The sequence below is a fragment of the Barbus barbus genome, assembly GCF_936440315.1.
Source record: "Barbus barbus genome assembly, chromosome: 2".
In the NCBI taxonomy this organism is placed as follows: domain Eukaryota; kingdom Metazoa; phylum Chordata; class Actinopteri; order Cypriniformes; family Cyprinidae; genus Barbus; species Barbus barbus.
Window position 1 is genome coordinate 17,385,477 of NC_136730.1, and position 27,073 is coordinate 17,412,549.

The 27,073-nt window shown below is 39.5% G+C and overlaps 1 protein-coding gene across 6 annotated transcripts in view; it reads right to left on the bottom strand.

Annotated features, from left to right (window-relative positions):
• Positions 1-25,274, bottom strand: part of LOC306886617 (putative E3 ubiquitin-protein ligase HERC1) — a 48,382-nt gene extending 23,108 nt beyond the window's left edge. For 5 of the 6 annotated variants that reach the window (XM_079443890.1, XM_079443892.1, XM_079443891.1 and 2 more), the window contains exons 1-37: positions 24,875-24,965; positions 21,814-22,757; positions 21,638-21,733; positions 19,521-19,715; positions 19,109-19,420; positions 18,900-18,996; positions 18,102-18,245; positions 17,743-17,870; positions 17,432-17,576; positions 16,403-16,574; positions 16,070-16,204; positions 15,425-15,590; positions 15,207-15,332; positions 14,897-15,109; positions 13,846-13,998; positions 13,591-13,723; positions 13,311-13,502; positions 12,843-13,058; positions 12,553-12,726; positions 11,229-11,343; positions 11,019-11,139; positions 8,765-8,939; positions 7,813-8,095; positions 7,287-7,407; positions 7,137-7,188; positions 5,469-5,737; positions 5,149-5,373; positions 4,635-4,755; positions 4,307-4,544; positions 3,736-3,905; positions 3,495-3,650; positions 3,310-3,416; positions 3,113-3,220; positions 1,843-2,013; positions 1,018-1,257; positions 814-897; positions 148-677 (exon numbers count right to left, since the gene is read on the bottom strand). In XM_079443890.1, coding sequence (XP_079300016.1) covers positions 148-677; positions 814-897; positions 1,018-1,257; positions 1,843-2,013; positions 3,113-3,220; positions 3,310-3,416; positions 3,495-3,650; positions 3,736-3,905; positions 4,307-4,544; positions 4,635-4,755; positions 5,149-5,373; positions 5,469-5,737; positions 7,137-7,188; positions 7,287-7,407; positions 7,813-8,095; positions 8,765-8,939; positions 11,019-11,139; positions 11,229-11,343; positions 12,553-12,726; positions 12,843-13,058; positions 13,311-13,502; positions 13,591-13,723; positions 13,846-13,998; positions 14,897-15,109; positions 15,207-15,332; positions 15,425-15,590; positions 16,070-16,204; positions 16,403-16,574; positions 17,432-17,576; positions 17,743-17,870; positions 18,102-18,245; positions 18,900-18,996; positions 19,109-19,420; positions 19,521-19,715; positions 21,638-21,733; positions 21,814-22,728 — 6,998 coding nt within the window. In that variant the 5' untranslated portion in view covers positions 22,729-22,757; positions 24,875-24,965. Of the gene's footprint in view, positions 1-147; positions 678-813; positions 898-1,017; positions 1,258-1,842; positions 2,014-3,112; positions 3,221-3,309; positions 3,417-3,494; positions 3,651-3,735; positions 3,906-4,306; positions 4,545-4,634; positions 4,756-5,148; positions 5,374-5,468; positions 5,738-7,136; positions 7,189-7,286; positions 7,408-7,812; positions 8,096-8,764; positions 8,940-11,018; positions 11,140-11,228; positions 11,344-12,552; positions 12,727-12,842; positions 13,059-13,310; positions 13,503-13,590; positions 13,724-13,845; positions 13,999-14,896; positions 15,110-15,206; positions 15,333-15,424; positions 15,591-16,069; positions 16,205-16,402; positions 16,575-17,431; positions 17,577-17,742; positions 17,871-18,101; positions 18,246-18,899; positions 18,997-19,108; positions 19,421-19,520; positions 19,716-21,637; positions 21,734-21,813; positions 22,758-24,874; positions 24,966-25,199 lie in introns of those variants that run through there. The other variant, XM_079443893.1, reaches the window with a different exon arrangement.
• Between the last annotated feature and the right edge of the window lie 1,799 nt (positions 25,275-27,073).

Genomic DNA, 27,073 nt, shown 5'->3' on the forward strand with positions numbered 1-27,073 from the left:
GTCAATGAATGATTAGGGAGGAAGAAAAGGCGATAAAGAGACCAAGGAGAGCAGAAGACAGAAAAGTAGGAGAGCACTGGGGAGCAGGAGCGAGGTAAAAGCTATAATTTCACATTCATATAAATCACTCAGTTACCCATCTCTCACCTGATGGTAATCTCCGCCTCATCCCACTGCACCTTAGCTGATGTGCTCCCCTCCTTCACCACACCCAGCAGTGTGGCGTGTCTCCCCGTCTGCTTGTGCACACACCGTCCCCCCATTCTTAACCCACCATCTACTCCCCCTATCACAGCTAACACCGGCCACACCTGGTGGCACAGCGTCCGCAGGTGTGCCTCCGACAGCTCAGCCGCTGCGTGGCGTCCGCTTCTTCCTCTCTCCTCCTCTCGCTCTTCCTCCTTCTCATCCTGCTCCTCTCTGCTCTGTGCCGAGCGGCTCTTGCGCAGTCTGGTGGCCCCTGCTGGAAGAGCTCCTTCTCTCAGGCAGCCCCTGATCTGCTGGAGGCGCTGGAGGATGGTGCGGTTGATAGTTTGGGTCCAGTTTTCTGAACGATGTAAGATACGGACCAGCTGGGTGGTGGCTTCCGCCAGGACAGTGGCCACAGGGCTGCAGATTGGGTCACCAGGTAACAGGTCACGTGGTGTACCCCTCATCTGCATGTCACAGATTTTTACCTACAGAGAAGGGATGGGTGATATACTGGTTAGAACCATCTAAAAAAAAGTGTAGGAAATTGTCAGTCGGTATACATTTTTGTTCGCTGTTATGGCTGTATAAATCAACATCAACATGAGCACTTCTGTGTCTTACTTTCTCCCCAGGGTTACTGCTGTAGAACATGACACAAGGGTACAGCTCTGTAGCATCGACATCCTCAAAGGCCAGTTTGGGTTCCTGCCACATAGAGCCAAATGGTTTAGAACATAAACACACATGACATAAGACTCAGCTCAGCTTTTGATATGAAAGTTGGTTAAATGGTATTTGTGTGTTTGTAAATGGGCTGCACCGCACCTCTCCGTTCTTGCCAAAGGACACAGTCCTGGCCTCCATGTCCAGCACACAGGTGATGTAGTCTCCTTGTGTGTAGCTGGACAGCGTGAGGGTCTGCTCTCCATTATGGTAGAGGTTGCCGCTGTATGCACGGTAGAGCCACATGTCAGCTGTTGTGCGGTGGTTGAAATCATGCACTGGCCAGCGTGACACACCTACACACGTTCCCTCATTTCCACGATTCTCCTTCACTATATAGAACTTAAAAACAAAATCATAAACACTCTTATATTCACACAGCTCGACACAATGCACATATTGTGCTACTGGCTTCCATGACGTTTTGTGTGCAAACATACACTACCATTCAAAAATTTGGGGTCAGGAATACTTTTTTTTTTAATAATAATTGTATTCAACATGGGTGCACTAAATTCATCAAAAGTGACAGTAAAGACTTTCATAATTTTACAAATGATTTCTATTAAAATAAAAGCTATTAAAATGTCTATTTATCATAGAATTATGATATTAATATTGAAATATATATATTAAGAAGTACAAATGCTTTTAACATTATAAGAAATGTTTCTTGAGCACCAAATCAGCATATTAGAAAAATTTCTGAAGGATCATGTGACACTGAAGGGTAAGACTGGCCGCTGAAAATTCAACTTTGCCATCATAGAAATTAGATTTTAAAAGACTTCAACATAGAAAAGTTATTTTAGATTGGTAAAATATTTCACAATATTACCGCTTTTACTAGTTTAGATCAAATATTGTAGTTTTGACCTCAAACTTCTGAACTTGTCTGAACTAGTGCAAAAAAAATTTGTGAAGAACCTTCCACTGGTAACAGCCAGAGGAAATGCCAGTAGAGGCCAGGCCGTAACCTTTGCCTCCACTGCCATGTGTCAATCCCTGTCCGCTTTCCACCAAACAGCACTGTGCCTTCTCAGGGTCAAAGGTTACTTCCTGGATAGGCAAATTTTTTTCTTCCTCCTCTGATTCACCCTAAAACAACAAGATGGCATTTAAAGGCATTGGGTATGAGTTAGAGGTCTTCACGGAGGACCAGAGACCCGAGGACCTGGGACCCGACCCGACCCATACGAGTTCGGGTCTATATTTTAAAATGGTCAGCCGGGACCGGGTCGGGTCCCAATCTATTACTTCGGGTCCGGGTCTGTTTAACATTGTATGTAATAACCGAGTCGATCGGAGAATACCGCACCCGCCAGTGATCAGTGTCAGTCAGCATGCGTAACTTAAAGTTTGTAAAATTAGGATAAGAAAAGTGTGAGCGGGAAATAAGGTGAAAAGAAAAAAAATAAAAAAACAATCCCGAATTACCTCAGCCGCCAGAAGCAGAACGCAGGCGGAGTTAATGTAGTGCTTCAAGCAGACAGTGATCATGGATTCCTTCATGAGTGATGTGAAAAAAAAAAAAAGCTGAAACAAAACTGAAGAGACTCACCTGTTATCGAAGACGCACGCAGTAGTGTAAAGCACTTCTTGTTCTGTGAGTTTTTTTTGTTTTTTTGCAAAAAAATAATTGCTCCGAGTCTTTATTACAACCAACAAAAAGTTATTGTAGGTTAAACGCAACAGTTGAAGTTGACTCAAGATGAAAAACAAAACAAAAAAAACTGCGAAGTTGCATTAGTCATCCGTCACCAACCGTAACAGCCAGTAGACCTTTAAGATGGAATAATGAGTGGATTAAGAAGGCTCTCTCCGTCGACAAGAGAGAGGAACAACCTAACACGGTTAAGGGATTTTTTTTTTCTTTCCGCAAATCGTTTATTGACTTAATAACAGTTTGCTGTGCGATCGGGTGTCGGGTCGGTCTTCCCAGTCGGGTTCGGGTCCAACTTTCGAGTAATGGTCGGGTCCGCGTCAGGTCCGGGTAGTACATTAAAGCCATTTCTCGGGCCTGCACGGGTTCGGGTCCCACTTTCAAATAAAATACAGGTCCGGGTCTGTTCCGTGCAGCACATTTACAGGTCTCTTCGGGTTCGGGTATGAATTTTTGGACCCGTGAAGACCTCTAGTATGAGTACATTTAAAAGCATTACAACTTCTTACACTTGACTGACTGAATCTCCCTCACCTGTTTGAGTTCCTGCTCTCTCTCTTTCAGCTGGATGGTGTGTTTGGCTTGAGCAACAGGTGCCTCCCACATACAGTCCGAGAGCAGCGAGAACAACCTCTCCACCACCTACCACATAAAGACAAATTAATTTAACTCCGCAACACACATTTCATGATAAAAAAAAAAAAGCACAACAGATGTATGTGGAATTAGACCTGGGTCATCTGATGGTCCTCCACGCTGCTCTCACAGGCAGGAAGCACAGCTTCCAAAACATGCAGGGCTAACAGCCGTGTCCTCAAATTACCAACCAACGGTATGCCTGAAAAATACACACATTTAACTAATCTAACAACTAGCACACAGACAAGACAATGTGGTCGGGACATTGATGTACTACCTGAACAGCATTTCTGAGCAGCAATGTTGAGAAGGACTTCAGTCCATTTAGGAGAGGCCATCTTGGACTGAATGGCTTTGGAAGAGACGACTCGCCGCAGAAACACCAAGAAGTCTCCGAGGTGCAGCTCTGCTGTGTGTCTCTTACGTAACAATGCTACACCAAAATAAAAGCAATACATAAAAAACACTAAATAAAGTAACTTACTGAGCATGTTGCTGTTGACCTGCAACTGTCCCACCTCGAAAATCTTTTTTCTGAGCATCTGCACAGACGTCAGTCTTCTCCTGCAGTTCTGTACTTGCACTGAGCGTGCTTCCAGCAGCCTGAGCCAGCAGAGTCTTCAGCTGACTGCACAGAAGATCCAGCAGAGCCTGGACCACCTTAGGACTCAACCTGTCCGCATATGTCCTGATGGAAAGAGAGGAAAGAGCAAAAGTTAATGAATTTGTCTTCAATTGCTCTGCTGAGAGAAGTATAAACTGTGATGTGACCAAACAAACCTTTTGTGAAAACAGTTTTGTGATATTTGCAAGGATTCTTTGATGAGTAAAACGTTCAAAAGAAACAGAAATTTTGTAACACTGTAAAAGTCTTTACTGTCACTTGTGATGAATTTAATGCATTAAATTTCCTTTAAAAATCTTACTGACCCCAAACCTCCGAATGGTAACGTAAACATACCAAAATCTCACAGTGGGTCTAAAGAACATTCATGGAGTAGCATCATAATTTAAAACATACAGCATTTGAGGTTCAGATCAGCTATGAAAAACCAGATGTTAGCAATCTGTGAGAGAACAGTGTTGTACCCGGTGCTGATGGCTAGTATTTGTAGCAGTCTGGTGCTGGCCACTTTGAGGGCAGTGCTGAGCTGAGAGCCTGCAGGTTTGTGGAAGAGTTGCAGTGTCTGTCCAAGCAGGGTTTCCGTTCCACAGAGCTGAGAGAGAACATCCAAGAGGCCGCTGGAGATTGCTAATGATACATCGACAGGCTGGTATCGCACACTTAGAGCAAAGACCGTCACCAATAGCAGCCTCTGCTGGGCCTCTGTAAACACACACAGCATTGCGAATACATGTTCAGTATAATATATGCTACACAAAAGGAACATACTGAATGTGTGCTCAAACACATTACCTATGTGGTGCTTGTTAGCTTGCAGGGCTCTCTCTAATGTGACTGACAGCTGCTGATAAATCTTATGAACAGCTGTCTGAATGTCCATCTGTAAACGTTTCTTGGCTGCTCTGACTCCATCCTAAAAGGAAAGATAAAGGACATGCAGAACATAACATAAATAGTAACAAACAATAACAAATTATTTATCAGAACATTGAAAGTTCTTCAAACCCAGCTTATTGTTCAAAATGTGTTAAAGCAAGGAGACTGAATTGCTCACAGACATTCTGATCTGGGTCTTTATAGCTATTTTTTTCAGTAAGGCTTTATGCCCACATTCTAGCATAAATTAGCACATATTAAGCCAGTATGACCTACAAAGATTATCAACTATGTTTAAAAATTTAATTTGTTGCTTGTTATCCACTGATAATGGTCATAAATTAATGTCGAACCGTATGACACGCATTCAAAAAAAGATTTTCTCTTCTTCAGTACCTCTGAAACAAGATTAGATCCTTGTAACAATTACCTGGTAATGGTGCAGTTGGACACTTTCCCCTTTTGGCCCTCCATTGCTGACAGCACCAAGGCCAAAACATCCCGACAGGAACTGCAGTCTGACTGATGTTAGCAGAGAGGCAGAGTGAAAACTGAGGCCTGTGCGTTCAGCTTCACCTCCAGAGCCTGCCTGACTGCTTTTCTCCTCCATTCCAGAAATCAACACTACAATCTGGTGAAGGGCCTCCAGACGCAACTATATAAATACACAAAACACAATCATAAAAGCACAATGTAAACAAAGTCTGTGGGTGGAAGTGAAGATCTGACAAATAAAGAGTCAGAACATACCTCTGCTCGACTCTGCTGCTGCTCCATGGCTATAATTATGGCTTGTGGGCTGGTGGACACGCTCTCTTCTGGTTCCTTAAACGCAGGAGCATTCCCAACATCTCCACTGATGAAGTTCACTATGTTCTCGCAGAGTGCATGGAGCCTGAATGAATGGCTCAGATCGAGGTCTGACTCTTCGTAGGACTGTGGAGAGCTGTACAAACACTCACGAGCCGAGCGTCCTCCAAACCAGTCAGCAGAACAGTCTGGAGAACTGTACAGAAAGCCTTGAAAACACAAGACAAAATCTGTTGAACACATTTTGTAATAATCGGCCAATAATAAAGTGTAATTTAACAATTAAAATTATATAATTAGAAACAGATTCCACTGCAAATTTGTGTGCCATGTACTTTTATGCTTAATACAGTATTGCGTTGTTTCTCACGTGGCTTCTATGAAAATATCTATTTTTTTCTGTGAAGAGAGCTATTTGTATGACATGAGTATATGAAGTACTCATATTTCAGAGGAATTCAGGTCACTCAAGCACAACCTCAGCTCCGCCCAGAAGCATTCACATTTGATTTTTGATTTTCATTCACTATTCCCTACATTACTCCACCTAATGAATGAAAACAAAGGAGCAAATTTAGACACCGAGCGTGCTAGAAGTGCTGTGAATGCCATATTCTGCTAAAAAGCCAGAATTCATTCTGTGACACACTAATAGCAATAGAGTGGATGCTGAATCCTGATTCTGAACAACTATGTTCCTCAAGAAATTAGCACATGCCTGTAATTTTTAAGATCTCAAAAGACCTTTATTAGTTGGTTTATGTGTGTTTTAAGTTTCAAATTTTCAGCACAACAATTGATCACATCGATTTTCTCACATTTTCAGTCCTGATTATAAGGGAAAATCTATGGAAAAGATACAAAAAAAAAAAAAAACCCCCAGTAAAATTATGCCTCAAAATATATTTATTAGTAGCTGAAAACATTATCAACATTCTGTGACAGAGCCTCCTAGACACAGATTACTGTAGATCAAAAAAATTTGCATACTCCCACTCTGTTTTTTGTACTAAAAAAAGTCTAATATCTGTAGCTGTGACTGTTTACAGTACATACAGATAAGAAAATAAAAGCAAAAGCAGCTTAAATAGCATCCTATAATCTACTGCTCGAACAAATCCTTGTCTATATTTATTTTCACCCCCCTTTTTATAATAAAGGCCATCAGAACTGATGCCAGATTTCCAGCACAAAAGTGTATGATTTACAGGTGAAATGTGAACGGGAACGGGTGAACGGGACAGACAGGTATTTGAGTTCTTCCATAAACTGCGCTTTTCTTGTGTGCAGGCCTGGACATGTATAAAGATAAGGAATAATGAATATGTATTATGTGAGTACTACTTTATAGAAGAGATTTGACGTGGCACATTTTGGGCTTGGGGAACAATTTTGGCAACACATGAAGAGGCTATAAATATGCCAGCAGGAATCCACTGTCATCTTATTTCATGGACCTATTTAGCCATGTAGAAAAAATAGGCCGACACACAGAGCTGTCAGAGACACATTACATGTGTACACATGTAGCACAAATATACATATTAAGAGAGTAGTACAGTATGTCCCACTGCTACAGCCTCAGTATGTTAAAGGCGGGGCCATCACCTCTTTTTTTAGGAGTGAAGGCTAAATCCAGATCCACATTCCTCCTCACATTCTGAAACAGGTCACACAGGCAGGTTACATAACTGCAATTGATATAGTTATAAATCAAGTAAAGCAGAAAAGGCAGAGTGTGCATGTGTCACATCTCACCAATGAGTATCCCTCCTCATCAGACTCTGGCTGGGAGAGATCAGACTCACTCCTGGATTTTATGAGTCTGTAGCTGGGACTGCTCTGGATGGACCGACTCTCTGCCGACAGGCTCTCACTCCTACACACAAAATGACAATGGGAAGTTACACGTCCTGTGAGCGGACATAACATAATCATGTCATTAAAACGTGACCTAAATATAAATTAATACCACTAATGAAGAATGTTTTTTGTTTATTGAAATTATGTATCAGAGTAAGCGCTGCTTTTAATTGCAATTGGGTCGGCTTATAGAGGTTCTTCAAATCAGGGCAGCACACAAGGTCTCTTGCAACTGCATAATGTGAAATCTAGAAAAGCAGGTCAGGCATTCCCAGGCAGGATTGGCAGCGCTGTAGCAGACTGGAAAGGTGAACGAGTTCAGCGAGACTTTCAGGCTCCAAAGATAAGGGTTATGATTCAAAAGACTTAAGTCGTGCTTACACATGTTAAATCAGCTAAATGTACTGATGACACAACTCACCTCGTCATAAACCCGCCTCCGTCCTGGTTGACCCCACCAGTCAGGGGTTGCTGATTAATGTGCTGAGCGAACGGTGTGCTGACGGCCAGCAGGAGCATGGCACAGCGATGGATGACTGCATTGCATGCGGTGGTGTAAAGATCCTGTCCCTCCTGAGGAGTCGTGCTGCTCCTGCGCTCCGGACCGGGCTGAGCCGGCTCTTCCTGTACACTCATGCTTCCGGTTCGATCTCGGTCCCTTCCTCGTGCTGCCTCCCGTGCTGATAGGAAACATTGAAAGATTTCTGCGCCCGCCAAGACATAAGACACGGAGCGGCCAAGTTAGGGAAGCAGCCAAGTAGCATGACGTTGTTAAAAAGTGCTTATGGCTGGATATTACACAATGCCATGTTGCATAACAACTACCGTTAACAAAGTTATTTATTAGTATACGCTACCATTCAAAAGTTAGTATGTTTTTTTTTTTTTTAAAGACATTAGTTTAATGCATCCTTGCTAAATAAAAGTAAAGGCTTTCACATTAACAAACAAGAGATTTACATTTAAAAAAAAGCCTTGGTGAGCAAAGGACAGTAAAAACCTTTTGAATGGTAGTGTATATTGTGTGGTGTGTTCTAGCACAATGCAATTTAGACTATGCCAAACCAAATCCTAAATATATCTTTAAAGTAATAAATTAAAACTGTCATTATTTACTCACCCTCATGTCATTCCAAACCTACAGTATATGCTTTTTTTTAATGGAGATTGACAGCTGTGTACAAATTCTGTGTTTTATTCTACTAAATATCTGGTTTTTGAATAATAAGAGGGGAAATAAACAATGATAGAATATAAATTTTTAGGCGTAATAACGCAAAGTACACAAACTGCACTTTGCTCAGTGCCACCCAAAGCATCAGCCAACATCAGCAGCACACACACATGCCCTTCATAAATGTGTCAGAACTCACTTCCTGCGGTCATGACCTCATGCTCTCTTTCTTCTTCCTCATCTTCCTGCTCCTGATGACCTTCTTCTCTGTCTCTCTCTCTGTCTCTCTCCTCCAGCTCAGCCTCCTCGTCTATAGTTCGGGTGAAAGAGTGTTCCTGTGGGTCCATCTCCACAGAGTCCACATTTTCAGAGATCTGCACACCGGAAAAGAAATGGCATTACATATAATGGGGTCCTTTCTAGGATCTTAAAGGAATAATTCACTCAAAAGCCCAATTCGGATGGTAATTGTTTCTCATATGGACGTCTGTAAAAATTAATTTACATATCACCTCAGTGATAAAACTCATGGATTCGGATGGTGATTTATTCACAGTGGTTCACGTTCACAGGAGCGAGATCTGTGATCCTGCGAACCAGAGAACATGCTGCTCACGTGGCCAGTCACATGATTATTAAATAAAATAATTTATTCTTATTATTGTGGAAAATGTATTTAAAAATACTTATGTAAAATGTGTTGTTATTATTCCAAGCATATTTTATAATGTATAATCCTATTTATTATTTGATTATTTAAATCTCCTGTTTAAAAATAAGAAAATACACGCTATAGTTGCATATAATTATACGTGATATATATCCGTTTATAATAGGCTACACATTTTAACCTGTTAACTGTCACCGTCCCGTATACGGGACACCTAACTTTACTTCAATATATTACCATTAAATCCTAATCTAATCATGACAAACTATATATCATTGGAAAGGTCCAAGACTCCTAAATAGATATTTCACCACTGTTTGTTATAAAAAATTATGTAGGAGCAGTAATAGATTAATTTATGACAAGAGCGCACCTCAAAACATATACACCATAATAGGCGTGCTGACCTTTGACACAAAAATTATATTAGTTTCCTTTTTTTCCTATCACGTGTTTTAGTAATCATCATATATTATATATCATTTGAAAGCTTAAAATCTCACAATTCCTCCTGTGAAAACCGTTTTGAAATCGGATATTGCGTCACCATAGCAATGGTACTTTAAAATCTTTTAGCGGGCTCCTCCCCCTTAGTGGTGACTAAATGTATTACGGTCTTATAGAATCAAAACTTTTTATAATCTTGACAAAATACATATCATAGGAAAGGTCTGAGTCTCAGGATTCCATATTTGGTGGTTATTTTGTGATAGGAGTAAGAGTGAGAGAGAAATTGATCCATTTGTTACAGAAAAGTGCATAAAAAAAACTTCAATGGGGTTTGAATGGCACCCGGTGGCTGTTTGTGGTATAACGCCTAAACAAAATTGCATAGTAACCTCAATTTTTTTTATATCAACTTCAAATTTGGAACACAACATATTTAGACATATGGCTTTAATTTTATGCCAAATCTGGATTAAAATATATTTAGTAAAATATTTATTTTATATAATATATAATAATAATAGTATCGTACATGTTATTTACAGTAAATTTAAACTTTTATAACTTTTTTTTACTTTCGTTTTTTGAAAATATTTCACTTCTGCAATAATCTGCTGATTGTCTTCTTTAAAAGGAGACCAATCTTAGATCTGTATTCAAAAGCATTCATGAATTATTACAATTTAACTTTAAATAGTGCACTTTCAAAAAAAATTCAAAAAGGGGGGGTGACAGTTAAGAGGTTAACATTGTATTGCATACCTGCCGCTGCCATAATAAAGACCCACTTCGAATGTTTACATGCTTTTCTTTTCTTTCTGCTCTCACTCGCTGTGGTGGAGCAGTTATGAAGTATTGTTCTTTTAAATACTTTCCAGCATTTCAGAAATAAATATGTATGCAAATTACACCGAAGTACAACAGTTACCGTATGGTGTTCGGGAGTGTTCAAAAAGGGTTTAAACGCTGAATTTTGAATGCATTTTTTCTTGTAAACTCAGAGATGTGGATTAAGACAGCAATTAAATTACCATACGACCTTGGTGTTTGTCAAAAAACAGTAGGTAATTCGGCCGGGGATTTTTATGGGGGTGGTGAGAGACAAACACAGATGTCCTGGATTCGGATGGCAATTAAAATCACCAGCTACCCCCTGTATATGGTGAAAATCACTTACGTCCCCCTGAGAAACAATTACCGTCTGAATCGGGCTAAACAAAAAAAGTTTGTTCTTCAATTATCTTTCATTTCATTTTCTTCAAAGATCCGAAGGTTTCAATCAAGCTGTTATACTAATAACATAATTTGTAATAAAAAAAAAAAAAAAGTGTCATACTCTGCGTTCCCGTGATGATGAACGTGTCTGGATGAGCTCCATGTTCTTGCAAGCCAAGAGGCGATTCCGCACCTTATACACACTGCGATACACCTCTGCCAAGACTTTACATGGCTGATATCTGAAGGAAGACAGAAAATAGGAAAGAAAATCTTTAGTAGTGTCCACAGCGTAGAATTATCTGAAGTTATGTAGAATATAATGTCATACCTCCCCTCTCCACATGCCTGTCCCAGCAGCCCTGTGTGTTTCAGCAGGACAGCAAGCACAAAGCGGGACACTGTGTCTAACAGAGACTCATTCGGCAATAATGCACTGTCCCAATCTACACAAACACACACACAAAAGACTAAATGAACAGGTCATCTAAGACATTTGTTTGCACAAATGAAAAGTGGATAATGCTAATGGAAAAATTAGTTCCACTTTTAACAAATAACTTCTTGTAAAGTCCAATTACTGCAAAGTTAGGATAGATTGCGTCAAAGATTTGGTTTATGGCCAGCTGTAACATAACAGAGGATATGAATGTCAATTGCTTTATTATTGAACTGTAACCTCAAGACAGTAATTCTGGAAAAATACTCTGCCCCATCACAGGGACCTAAGCTTAATTATGACAGAACTTCTACATTCTGAAACTGCTTTCAGAAACACAAATGGCTTTATTTAAAAGAAATGACAACTGACACAAAGTCCTAATCAGGCGCAATGAGACAAGTTGTGTGAAGTGAGATTTTGGACCATTGAGAATTCACTTTGGGTGGGGCTACCCAACACCACAGAAATAGAAACCATTATAAGGTTTGAATAGGTTAAAGTGCCCCTATTATGGATTTTTGAAAATGACCTTTCATGCAGTGTGTAACACAGGTCTAAGTGAATGAAAACATACTGCGATTTTTTAAATCTGAAAGTGCACCGTGTATAAAGTTTGTCTCTCGAAAGAACGATTCATCGACCCTGAATCATTGAAATTAGTCATTTTTAAAACAAATCTCAAGCTGTTTCATGTTGACATCAACATTAGCATACTGCCCGCCCACTTCTTGTTCTTTTTGCATTGATCTAAATAAAAATGCAAATTCATTCTTTGCCATTAGGTGCAGGTTTTGGAGCAGTAATATAGCTGTATTGTATGGTAAAGCTATACACAAAGCAGCACTGCTCTCACAATGCTGGTTTATCAAGCATTACAGGCATGATAAAATGAAGATGAGACCAATCACCGCAGATTAGCATTACGCAAAGAAGGGGTTTGCAAAAATTAATCGTTGAACGAATCGTTTGGGAATCGTTGAGTAAGGAAGATAAAAATAGATAAAATGTTTTTTGAATTTGCATACATGTCAACCTGTTGTTGGGGTCTCCCAAAACCAAAATATGAACCTATCATTACCAATTATGTGGGCACTTTAATGTGTGACTAACGAAACTACACAAGCACTTAACGTTAGGTAAAGCTAATCATCAGTGAATCATTTATAATACTCTTTCCATAATCCTCAATATATGTTCTGTTTTTGTGTCCTACCCTTGCTGATGGCATAGTCCTGCATGTTTGTCCACAAGCTGTGTGTGGGCTCTTTAGTTGATCCAAGGGACAAATCAACCAGCACACTCATGTCAGCACGCAACTGACAGTCAAACGGTCTTTGCTCCTCATTTCCACACAGAGCCACCTCCAGTAGAGAGCTGATACACACATCTGAAACACATACGCCATTTCAGCTTTAACATTAACACTTTTTTTTTTTACTTCCACACATTTCATAACAAAACAGGACATTTATTAATACTAGGAATTGCAGTGCATGTGCATACCAAGCTGGGGTATATCAGTCTCCAAGCCGTTACTAAAAAGGGGTGTTTTGAGCCAATGGGTAGTGTGCTGTTCCTCTGGTGAGGGCGGGGCTCCCTGGAGCATTCCTCCAAGACAACGTCCCACCAGCAGCGCTACGGTACGCTCCAGATCCACTAACCACACCCAGCACTGTGCCGGTCCTGACACACATACTGGATCAACCAGATCTGGTGTGCCTACAGGAAGAAGGATAAGGAAAAGTAGTCTTAAGAAGTTTAACTGAAAAAGAGAAGAGTGGTTCTTGAGTGTTGAGTGGCTCTCAAACAGAGGTATGGGCAAATTCCCATGGGGCACACAAGATTGCTTAAAATTATTAAAGTTTTATATATAGACACACATATACACGTGTGTGAGTGAGTATGTGTATTGTAATTTTAAATTATTTAAACTTAAATGAGCTATTATTCATATGAATGTGAAAATCTGACCATGTAGTGGCCACTGCAGCTCCTGTTCCTCCAGAGGTATGGCGGCAGGCAAAAGTCTGTTGAGACGGTCCAGAGGGGGAAGCAGGTCTAAGAGGTAACTGAGCAATGGCCGTGCCACCCAAACAGGCAATAACAGCAAGGACGTCACAATCTGACACAGCATACTGCCCGCTGCAGACATGTAGATCACATCTGCCACAAACAAGCATAGGTAAAATTAGCAGGTCCATTAGCATTTAGATAATGAGTTTAGCTTAAATGCGAGTGTACATTGATTTACCTCGTAGCTTCTCACGCACGCTTCCATTTCCAGAGCTTTCTCTCAGAAGAGTTGCAGAGCGATTATAGATATCTGTGGCATGAGGCAATAATAACTGCAGGTGTTTGTGGAGGAGGGCCACACTACTGGAGCTCTGAAAAACACAGATCAACATGTGGAAGGAAATCAGCCCACTCAGACCCAACAAGCACATGATTTTTCCAAGAAGGAAATTTGTGAGTGTATATGTACACATGTATTTGGTTGTGTATGCACCTCTGTAACACAGTTGATATGGCAATAGGCCAGTAGCTGCTTCTGTAAAGAGCAGAGCAGTTCATGGAGGTGAGCTGGTTGGCTGCTATCAGACGAAGATGTTCCCTGCAAGATCTTATCACTGTTCTTCTCCAGCTCTCCAAAAGCCTGGTCCTGTTAGGTTAACACACACATACACAAAAGGAAAACAAGTTGAGAAGACAATCAGAAGTGTATATCAGATGTTGCATTTACACTGTAAGTGTAATACACAGATGTGTTATGGTGACCCATATCCAATTTATCATCTTGAATCGGTTTTTATATTCATTTAAGACGGTGTTTACATTTTTACTTGGCCAAGACGCACTAGGCTGATAAGAGTAATAGTGCAATCTCACCAAATATAAAATATTTTGCTTGCCCTTGCTCTCAAAAATATCCTAACGGGTTGACATTCACCACAGCAAATTAAATAATATTTTACCTGAATATAAAGTGTATACATATACAATATATATATATATATATATATATATATATATATATATATATATATATATATATATATATATATATATATATATATATATATATATATATATATATATATATATATATATATATATATGGAAAAATAATGACCAAAAAACATGCATTTCTTTTGAGTTATCTTTGTAGGTTGCATGCAGAAACAGGCTAGCGCATTGACTCACACACAAATGAGTCTATTGAGGTGATTTTATTAATGAATCATTGAAAAAGATTCAAAAACAGTGGTATGAATCAGTGTCTGACAAATTATTTACTGTATGAACTCCTTTAATCCATGAAAGCAGCCACTGAATCAACATCCAAGTCACTTACTAAACTGCATGTTGTCATTACTTTTAGTGATAAGTATTGAAATGATGCATGCACTTTCTGCAGTCTAAAAGTCTGTGAAATTTGTATTATTACTGACTATTGGAAACACGATAATTTATCATAAGCGTGTAAACCAAGATAAAGATAAAACAAAGCTGGCTGTCAGCACAAACACAGCCTCAAGATCTTTATCAGCAGAACTGACCGTGTAAAAGCCCAGGTTCCTGAGTAGAGTTTTCATGAGGATCTCTGCCAAGTGTGTGTCAGGATGTGTATCAGAATGAGTGCCAGGCACATGCGTAGAGTCGGAGGGTAGAGCGGGAGGCTCGGAGGCATCTGGAGGACAGCTATAGCCCAGCAGAGATGCCACATGGGTGTGATCCTGCAGACTAGTGAGGATTATGTCCAGCTGCATCCTCTGTGACAGAAACAACACACACCAACATATGACTGACAGATGCTTTTGTAAGTTAACTTAAACCGTTTATTCTTTACAAGCAGGCACAAAGTCGTACCTGTCCTTTGGAGAGGCTCTCCCACCGGTCTGGTCCTTGAGGAAGGAGTGAGTGCAGTAGCTCCATTCTCTCTCTCAGAGGAGGTAGCAGCATCGTCGCTCCCACGGACAGAGTCTCGATGACAGCCTACAAAATGCACACATTGATCAGAGAAAAATACGGGCCACAGTAAACCATCACAGCAACAAATATGTGGAAAAACACAAGCAAACACAGACCTCCTGGATTTCATCTGGTACTGATGCATCCATCAGTCTGAAAAGCAGATTTCGAAGTGGCCGCGCTTGCCGTCCCAAGATACTAGTGGCCACGCCACCCGCCAGTGCTAGAGCCAGGTGATTGGACAAGAGCCGTAGACATAGTTTCAAGAAGTTATGATGCTCCCTGTTGGCCCAAAAACAAATTTACTCCCTCCGTGTTGCAAGAATACACACACTTAATATTTAATAACCTTTAGGATGGGTTAGAAAATCATTTGAAACTTGATCTCAAATACACAACATTAGCAGCAGCTTTAATTCTCCGGTGATATTTAATGCACTTAAAAAACAAAGTAAGCTTCACTCATCCATAGACCCTAGTCAGGTTAGACACCATATAGAATTTTACACTAATGAAAATGAGGCTGTAAAGGAAATATTTACTGCAATTACAATGGCACGGACTATATAAAGATCCAAGATCATGTGAATTTCACAGCTCTCAACTTTCAAAACTGTTTTATGAAGTTTTGTCAACTTTTTTGTTTTTCAGAAAGCCAACAGTGCAATCCATTCGATGCACTATTCTTCTATTTCTAACAGCCTCATTTTCATTCCTGTCAAAAATTAAATATGGTGCTATAGTGGTGGCAGAACACATACTTGGAAGATGGGAAAGGCAGCGGTGGGATCTCGTTGTTGATACCGTCGCAGTATCGTTCCAGAAATGAGCGCAGGTGAGAGAAAGTGCTTTCTTCTAGGTCCACACAGTACGGCCTATGCCAGGCCACCACCTGCCTGTAAACATACACATAATATTAATAGATTAGATATGGAAATGTCAAAAAATTTATTATAAGAAAGAAGATAAAAACATATGACAAAGAAAAAAAATGTTTGCCATAGAAATCAACAAACGGCACAATTGCATATTAAATATATTGTGTATTTATCTACAATGTAAAGATTATATAAGGGTTCAACAGACTTGCTAACCTGTCTCTTGGGAGGGCAGTCCATGCCAGGCTGTGGGAGGTGCCAGCAGAGATCTGCTGAATGGCCACCCCATCTAAACCAATCACCTTCTTGGGTTTGGTGATTGGGCCAGTGGAATTCCCTTGACCGCACTGACCCATGGAGTTATTCCCCCAAGCATACACTTCATTGTCTGTAAAAAAAAATCCACATGGGAAAAAGAAAAGAAATGAAAGAGCAACTATTCATCATTACTGCATATACTTTCATGAGTCACATTTCAGTTTTATGCATTTTGAAAAGCAGATGTGTGTGAGCATTTCGCAATGCACATGAACAGCACATTCTGTTTAAGTACACAGCGTCAAATTGTCTGTGACATTATGTGTGAGGCCCCCTTGCTTCACCTTATCTGAGTCTGACTCAGCACATACCCTTCTACAACTAATCTGACCCCCCTCTCTTCACTATCAAAAACTACAGTTCACACAACCCTTACAACCCTACAGTACAGCCCCAAGAACTCACAAAACCAGCAGCACCTAATCACCAGCCATTGTTAACTGAGTTTACAATAGAATTCTATAATGCTTTATGCAATACACTGAAAGTGAAAATACTAAAGCAAGAATATTTAAGATCACAAAACTAACTGCACTGTATAGCCTAAACCTTAGTCAGGTTAGGTGCCATATTGAATATAAAACAGATGACAATGAAGCTGTGAGGGAGAGACTTAGTCTTTACAATGGCACGCACTGTAATACAAAGGACCTATCATGTAATTTTCACAACTTTTAAAACTGTTTTATGGAATTTTTGTCTACTGAAGGTTTTTTATGAAAGCCATTTTGACATCTAAACAATTGGTATGCTGGTATGCTTGGTAAACAATAGCACAATCTATTGAAAGCACTGAACTTCCATCCCTTACAGCCTCATTTTCATTTCCTTTTCATGTTGTTGCACTACCAACCACTTAAGCATAGCATACCAAATAGAGCCATAGATTTGTGTCCTCAATTCAGTGGGTTTGCAGTGATCCCTTACCATGTGATAAAGCAAGGCAGTGGCTGTCTCCTATGGAGATGTCTACCACTCTGGTTGTGGCAAGTTCCTCAATCAGTTTTGGCCTTAGTGCAGTGGCCTCCGATGAACCACAGCCAAGACAAGCACCACAGCCCCAAGCGTAAACCTGCACAATGAATACATAGAAAACAGAGTGTTTATAATGAATATACACACCACACTATTGATTCTAATGACACCAGTCATTAGAATTAACATCAACTCATAATTGCCCCTATTTTTGTAATCTATAATTAAAACACAATAACTAGTGACTTAGCAATGTCTCATACCTGACCAGTAGAGGTGAGGGCAAGAGATGACTGGCTGCCAGCACAAACTTTACGTATGAACATTCCCTGGAGCGCCTCCACCACTTTGGGTTTATACACACGATTGGTATCACCATGACCCAGTTTCCCTGCAGATAAGCAACAACCAAGGTGTAATAGTCTTCCATTAATCTTTGTTATCACATATACACAGCAACTTCACAAACAATAATTACAGGATGTGTACAAAGTAGAGAAGATAACTCAAGAATCTAGATGCAGCGGCTGACAAAGTGCATAGTGCCTGACACCACGAATACAGCAGGACCCTTTCAAATATCTCTTTAGAAGAACAAGTGACGTAGGTTAACTCAACTCACCATTGTCTCCACCTCCAAAGGACCAGACCGTACGTCCATCTTTAGACAGCGCAATAGTGTGAGAGCTTCCACAGGACACCTCACCCACATTACTGATGTCTTTAACTAGCGTGGGAATGTTCCTACTGTTACTGTCGCCATGACCTACAAGTGTAAACAAACATAATTAATGATACATAAACACAAATGTCAACACAAAATGAAGCAAGATAAAATGTTATGTGCATTTAGTTAACTAATATATGTATTTTTATCACAGCATTTTAGCAATTTTTAGCACACTAGGTCTGCTACGCTCACTGCTGGGGAAGAGCAAGTATGGACTTGCTCTTGCCAATCTGCTGACATACTGCTGTGAGCATATAAAATATGCTGCTGCATAAATAGGCATACATATATCCCTTAGCAGATCTAGACAGTTGGAGCTGGAGGGTTTTAGAGGAACTCTGATAGCACGCTGCAGAAGCAGCTTACAATAAACACTGAACCAGACTATTTAAAGCAAGCTAATTGGCTGCCAAATTGAGGTCGATCAATTTGTGCCACGTAATAAATTATGTGATTGCTAAAGATGTATTTAGACATATAAAAACATATTTTTGTTCATTTATTTGATTAAAAAAAATGCAGTAAAAGGAATAATATTGTAATATTTTATTACTATCTAAAATAACCGTTTAGTATTTTAATATATTTTAAAATTTATTTTATTCCTGTGATGGCAAAGCTGAATTTTCAGCAGCCATTAATTTTTTTTTATGAATGTGTGCAAATAAATATATGATGACAATAATATACCTAATCTACCAAAGTCACCCTCTCCCCAGGTATAGAGCTCTCCATCCTCACTGACTGCAGCGCTGTGTCTATACCCTGCTGAAACACAAACCACCACCTACAAGCAAACACACACAAGCAGCAGAAGACATTAATCATTTAAACACACTGGTCCATTCTGAGAGTTCAAAAAGATTAAGTGATGCATAACTACTGCATGAATTTAGTACCTTTCCTTGTAGAGGGCCCTGTATTAGTTTGGGGTATTTCTGGGTAGAGCTGTTGCCATGACCCAGTTTGCCATAGTCTCCATCACCCCAGCTGAACACCTCTCCCTCACTAGTGAAGGCTAATGTGTGGCCGTCTGAGCCTTTGGATGATGAAACTTTCTTAATGGCACGGTGAGGTTCAAAGGTCAGCTTCTTAAGAGTGGACTGGTTGTTTGAGTCACCCAGTCCCAGGCGCCCATAACTGCCCTTCCCACACGCTCGGACTGAACCATCAGAGGAGATGACAAATGTGCAGTACTGGCCAGCTTCAATCTGAAGACACGAGATGTGGTCAGCAAGCATTCACTGTGAGCATAAAGAAGGATACTAACACTGACAGTCTATGAATAATTAATATGAAATTGCTTTCTACCGTTTGTGCATCACTGAAGCTGGGAGCGAGTTTGGGCTGGAGGATTTTCTCTTGAGTGCCCTCTACAAGCTGGTGGCTGCTGTTGCTTCCCCACACATAGACCTCACAGGTCTCAGACACCATGGCTGCCTCACCCGCCTGAATACTGTCTGGGCTCGCACAAGTTCTTGAGTAGTCTGAAGCCATGCGACACACCTATCAGGAAACCGATTTAAAACAAAGTTAGAGTGTCAAACACATAGCCCAATTCTAGCCCACAGGATATGATATATATTCCTAATTTTCTATTTTAGATCCAGCAGGACTGATTTGTTGTGCAGCATATTATAGCATGCGTCTTAAAGCAGCAGAAATTATTTTCGAATTGTGCACAATGGCAGTTGAAATTGGATTTACTGGAAGACAAGCATCAGATGACAAATCACTCAAAATATACACTGTAAGCAAATCTCTTAACTCTTTCAAGTCTGTACTGATACACATTCATACATTAAGACTAATTCAATGAGTTTGACTGAAAAGCGGGTCTATAATCAAAATTATGGCAATGTTTGGTTGCAAATTGTCTATTACAGCTAAAGTGGTCCATCCAAGAGCGGTATGTCTTTATTTGATTTATATTTATTAATAAACCACTTCTGTATATGGAAACAAATAGACTCTGGAATTATTAAATTGTATGTGCTTGCTTTTGTTTTACTCCAATGTTGGTTAGTAAAGCATCATAACTTTTCTTATTAATTGTTTTAGGCGCTCTTTTCGGCGCTCTTTTCATAGAAGCACCAAGATTTAATAAGTAAAAATAATTATCCTGCTTAAGGTGATGTTTAGTCCAATCTGAAAAGAGTTTGGCCTTGGGGGGTAATCATAAGAATCTGAAAGCAATACAATTTAAGAAAGGGCAAAATTAGCTGCACAGCTTGTCAACATAATCCCACGAATCCCCAACTATATAAAAATGTGGCTAAACTGATTTTGGTCCAGAGTTACATGTGTTGTAATGGTAAAACACTGAGCATTGGGAGCACCTGCCTACCTTTAAAGGATAAGAGAATAAACAGAAAATAACAAAAGACTCTTTTATGCTGAAAAATTACATCAAATATTACAACTATTTAGCTCTATTCTAGGTCATAAACAATTGGTCAATTGGGCTCCTGAGAACTTGAATAAACTGAATGCGTAAAATCCTTATGAAAGACGTCCTACATTTGAAACAAAACTAGGGTGATAACATTTAAATAGTTCTGTTTTCTTAACCCAATAAAGCCTACTGTATCATTTGATATAAACAATTATAAGACCTCTATCAACATGATCAAAACTGCTGAAAAACCTTTTGCCAGTCTACTGCATGCCTTCTGTCTGACTAATAGTTTATACTTTTTTAGCAAGTTAGAGGTAGTATAGCATCATTCTAGTATCATTCTGATAATATGATAAATGTCCCCCTTCAGGTCATGGTACACATCTTTACAATGTGAAATATTTACAAATTTTTATGAGATAAAGAATAACATTTATATTGTTAGTACTATTTGAATATGAACAATTACTGGCCTGAAGAAGTTTAAATTTAAGTTAAATATAATCTATACTTAATAGAAAAATCATCTTAAAATCTACCAACTATTATTTATTTAATATATATATATATATATATATATATATATATATAAGGCTTCTGCATTATAAATATCAGATAAATATCACCAACAGCACCAAATTGCATATTTTTTGGTCAGTTTGGGCCTCTGAATAAAAGTGTGAGCTTAATATTCTCTTATCTCACTATAAGATATTTATATTTATATCACTAAGGCCATTTAGATTTATCAGATATGATGCTCAAAAAACATATGCAATTGTTTTTAGATTTTTTTAAACTATTTTATCTAAAGGTTTAATAAATGACTTTCTAATAAATAAACACATTTTTGACGATTATTTATTATATCAGGTTTTAACAAATGCCAGGCTTTACAGGGTTATATACAGTATTAAAGTACCACACATTGTGATAACAGTGTTTTATTAGATGATCTAGTGCAAAAGGACATGGTCGTCTCTTGTCCATACAACAAATTTACATGAATATATGTATATTTGTATTTTACCTCCTCAAACAGACAAAGTGCAGCCTCATATAGGCAACAGAGACCATCAGGCGTGCGGGTCGGCTCTCTCCATTGGCTACGATCAGCAGATGAACCCTACAACAACAGACATTCAGTCATTTAACAACATCCAACACTACGTAAAACTAATTCTGAGTGTTTTAGTGAGCATGTACCAGTGAACGGCTCATCTGCATCAGAATGTTCATGAAGCAGTCGTATCCCATCAGCCCCTCCTGGCTCTGCTCCAGGTTGCTGACACCGGCCGATGCAGCCAGGGCCATCTCAACCCACTCCAGCAGGTAGCGCAGGGACCCTCGTTGCGCTGCCAATCCCAGCAGCAGCTCACACGCCAGCCTCCTCCCCACCACATCGGCCCCCGAGTTGCGCATGGTGACTCCTTTCAGGAACATGGTGACCTGGGCCAGGCAGTCCAAACCCATGGGTGGAATCTTGCTCTCGTTGGCCAAGGAGAGCGGCGGAAGGGAGCCCACAACTTCGATGGCTGTGGTGATGACATCGTTGCAGAGGTTGATCCCTGGACCGGCCGGAGGAAGCGTCCAGCTCTGCCTGAGCAAAGCAAAAAGCAAACTAAGACCCGTTCGCACGCCCATCTCAATGAGGGCGTCTGTACTAGAACGCGGCCGCTCGCTAACTGCTTGCAAGTCCGCAGAACCCAGAGTGTTTTCAGTTGAGTGCTGCTGCTGCTTGACCTTGCCCTTGTCATGGTATTTGTTGGAAAGTGCATAAAACACCCGCTGCAGCACTAGCAGACGTTTGCGTAGGGCAGTGGCGAAGGGCGAATCCGAGCACACCGTCTTGGCCAGAGCAAGCTGACTGGCCAGCAGCGCATCAAGATAATGCTCCTGTTCGTCGCTGGATAGACACTCTCGCTCAAAGTCCGGCAGCTGAGGGCCCTTCAGACATAGCACCTGCTGAGGGAGAAGAACCACCTCCTTATTGGCCAGCAGCTTGCCATACAGCAGAGCGACGCCTTCACGGGTGGAGATGGACTCGCTGTCCTCAGCGATCCAGGAGCTGTTGAGGTGCTCCAACCATTTTAGTTTTACTGGTGGTATCATCGCAGCCATGGTGCCACCTCACAACCTCACCGTCGCATCTGAGATAAAGAGGTACAGTGAATCTAGGGATGCAGCAATATAAATATTTGATACAGAAATGGGTCAATTATGTTAATAAATGGTCAATATAAACATTCTCTACTACTTGTAGAGACAAAAGGTAATCTAAATACTAAAAAAAATGAAATGAGAATGGGCACGCACAAATAAATTATTTTGATATTAATCTATATAATTATATTATATTATATTATTGACAGGTAATTATTACACTACTGTTCAAAGGTTTGGGGTCAGTATGTTTTTTTAAGAAATCAATATTTTTTATTCAGCAAGGATGCATTAGATTGATAAAACAAATAACAAAAATACATTTATAAATGTCACAAAATATTTTATTTCAATTAAATGCTTCTCTTCTGAGCTCTCTATTCATCAAAGTATCCGGGAAAAAAACCTACCCTGTTTCCATGAAAATATTATGCAGCTGTTTTCAGAATTTCTAATAAAAAGCATTTTTGTGATTTCTGAAGGATCATGTGACACTGAAGACTGGAGTAATGGCTGCTGAAAATTCAGCTTTGCCATTACAGGAATAAATAACATTTTAAAATACATTAAAATATAAAGCTATTTAAAATTGTTATAATATTTTATTCACAATATGACTTATTTTTTGATCAAATAAATGCAGCATAAGAGACATCCTCTAAAAGTAACAGTAAAAATCTTACTGACAAACATTTGAATAGCAGGGTACATAAAATATAGATTGATACAGATCAATTTAATAAACAAAATCTCTACTATCAGTCGATAACCGATACAGCCCTGATTGATCATGCATCCCAAAGTGAATCAATTTAAACATTAATTGTCTCACACACATTAGCAGAGAAACCACTTTTCCTCACTAAGCAACTAAGCATTCTGATGTAACCATAAACAGAAACTAAAAACACAAGGTGATGATGAAATATGCATCCATCCTAAAGTGAGTTTGATTCGGAGAAATGAACTTCAGAACTGACTTATCTAGAAAGATCATCAAGTGCATTTGACAAATACTTGGCAGCTTGCTAATCCACTTATTAAAGCCTGGAATCCGTACAGCAAAATGACAGCCTTTGGGTACTCAGCCCGAACACACATGCATAAATGTAGGTCTTGAGTCATCCAATTGATTATTAACCTATTTATCTAGTCAGCTAACTTTCATAAGCAGGCCATCGTTAGACTTTGTGGGTAAGATTTTCATCTTCTTACACAACTGTCTGTTGAATCTCATCATAAACACAAATAAGACAGACATCTAATGCAATGCATGGTTTACACGCCTGATAAAATACACCATTTCAGCTTTTAGCACCTTAATCTTGTTCAAATCATTTCATAAGCCTATGATAACATAATAAATCCTATAATACTAAAGTACATGTTGCCAGTAGCTAAAATATTACTCATATGAGAGAGTATGTGCAGTATACAGTTTTTTGACAGCATTTTGATTAATGTAAAGGAAACTGGCTGTATATCCCAATCTGAACTACACATCATCTTATCAGAATGAATAACAACAGACTAGCAAATTCTTATAGCAAGTTATATTACATAATCCAACTTTTAAAGTTACAGGTTGTCCGCTAATGCATTGTTACAGCAACAAATGAGGTTATTTAACCCATTCCTCGGCTCTAGACATTATCATATCTTGCTAACAAGCTCTTTAAATGTCTGAAATTGAGGGTGATTTTTCCACCCAGCTGTTTGCGTTGCAATGATTAACGGTGTTGGTTATGACAATCTTGCGGTTTGCTTATTCATTCAGCTGGCTAACCCATCGCATCACACTGTTCGCGTAAACAGCGTTACTTAAATTGCGTTCCCCAGAAATATCTGACTGCTTAAATCTTTATACGAGACCTGCAGCATATTTGTTAAAGATATTTAAAAGAAATGTCTTACGGTGTTCACGTCTGCAGGTGAAGCGGAACTTGCAGGCGTTAGCTTGTTAGCATAGCTAACAGAACAGTATACGCCAGCAAGCTAAGCTAATCCACTAACTTACACTGAAATGATTCACTAACTTCACGTCTTATGTTGTGTACCTTGACTGAATTGTCTCATTAATAGAGCCTCAAGTAAAATACTTAACTGTCTTGTGAGTGTATGACTATATTGCACGGGTAGCTTGTCGCATTAGCCCGGCTGTGGAGCTGCTTGTCTCTGTTTGCCAGGCTGTGATCAACTCCCCTCCGCCATACACTTTACATGAGTCAGCTCAGCTGCTGATATTTCACATTAAAATCATGCACCCAAACAAAGAGCTGCCCAATGTTCGAGGCATGCATTTGACACATAGGCTGTTACAATCACTGAAATGCAAGTTCAGAAGATATACACAATGTCACGTTTGAAATGGCTGGAACCTGTCGGCTGCTGTGGTAATAAAGAACTGAAAAGGTGAGGCTGGAGCTTACCATTAACTGCCAAAGGCCTATTCAATGCATGAACGAAAGTGGCTTTCATGGTGATTAATGGTCCCTCGGCACCTGCATGTGACAGTGCATGAGAGAAACGGCTCGTAATCGCTGGGTTGAGGATCTGGTAAGAGTTGGTAGTGAGGAGAGCAGTGCTGCTCAACCCTTCACGACTCGGCTGCTGTGAAATAAGCAGCAGGCTCAGTGTTCAGTCCCTCCCTATCATTCATTACCCACTGCACAGAACAACAGCGCTCACAGCCCTGAGCGACTATACATATGCAGCCATACACACTTATAGAATTATGTAACACACACAATATGCTAGAGTAGTTCCTTATTATAAATGATTTGAGATGTTCTAGCATTCTCTTCCTTTCTCTCTCACACACACACACACAATGCAATATTCCCAGTTTCCCACTGTTATAGTGTATTTATTATTATATACTCTATAGTACATTATTTATACATATTGTATTTAGTAGTATTTTTTCAGTTCATGTTTTAGTTTCTGTTTTGTGCTTTTGTCATTTCTTTTTTTATATATTTCAGTATTTCAATTTAGTTTTAGTAATTGTAGTACTTCAGCTTGTAGTTTTCCTTTACATTTCAAGTGTACGTTTCAACAGTTCAAAATAAATATTCAGACATCAGTATATTCTTTGTGCACTGTTAAATGTTTAATAAACATTATTTTTTTTAAACTATTTCCTTTTCCTCTATTTAACACATCACTGTAATCATCAACTGGATTTAATCTTAAAAATATAATTAAATAAGCAATTACGTTTTAATTTTTAGTGGGACAACTTGTCAACTACAGAGTGAATAAAACAAAAATAATGGTTTAAAGAAGGCCGACTTAATCTGTCCTGCACACATACAGATAAACGTTCTCCAGAACTATCTCAGCACACACAGCAGTGCACGTTCACACACGCTGAGTCTAATAAAAGATGGGATAATGTGGTTGGGAGTCCAAAAAAAACGCCATTAAAATAAGATAATTAAGCTTAATCAACAAGAATGAACTACTAAGGCTTAAACTGACAGAAGAGTCCATGATTTAGCACATGCACACAGGCTGCTCAAGACCTGAAAATTGTTTCCTAAATTTAAATAAAACATTGGATCATCCCTGACCTATCCAAATTTTATAAGGGACAGTAGCCAAACACCAGTGAGTCACTGCCCTCAGTTACCCAACAACAGTGTACTTCTCTTGGACTACATGCCTGCAGGTCCAAGTGTAAATAAGAGGTGAACGCTGCCTCCTGTTGGACTAAAAGAATAATGCAAAAACAAGTTTCTAATTTCTGGTGTGCTGTATTGAAGTGGAAAATAAGCCTCTTTACAGGCTTAGTATGCCTTGTGTTGACATCTGGGGACACTGAACTTTTTTTTTTTTTTTTTACTTTGTAAACGCATTCCCTTGGAGCTGAAAAATGACAAACTTGCCTCCTAGGGTTCTGACTTTTCTGCGGAAACCACACATAAATCATCAGTAAGAGGGTTAACAGCTGCAGCACATGAATGAAAAGCTCTGTGTTGCTCAGGAGAGAAAAACAAGTCTAATCGGCATGACCGTGTCGCTTAAGGATCCTGGTCAGTGGTCTGGCTTTACAGATGAACTTGCGCAACCTGGTTTTGTGTTCTTTTTCTATGACAGCATGTGACAATGGCAGAAACACTATAGGGGGAAACCCACAAAAATTTTTTCAAAAACACTTTCTGTCAAGATACAGAGATATTAAGGAAACACTATGTGTATCCTACAATATGCATGCATTTGAATTTATAAGAGTACAGCAGTTAGACCTTAAAAGGATGCTTTTAAGACAGCAATGTCTTCAAAGTATGAAGGAATGAAT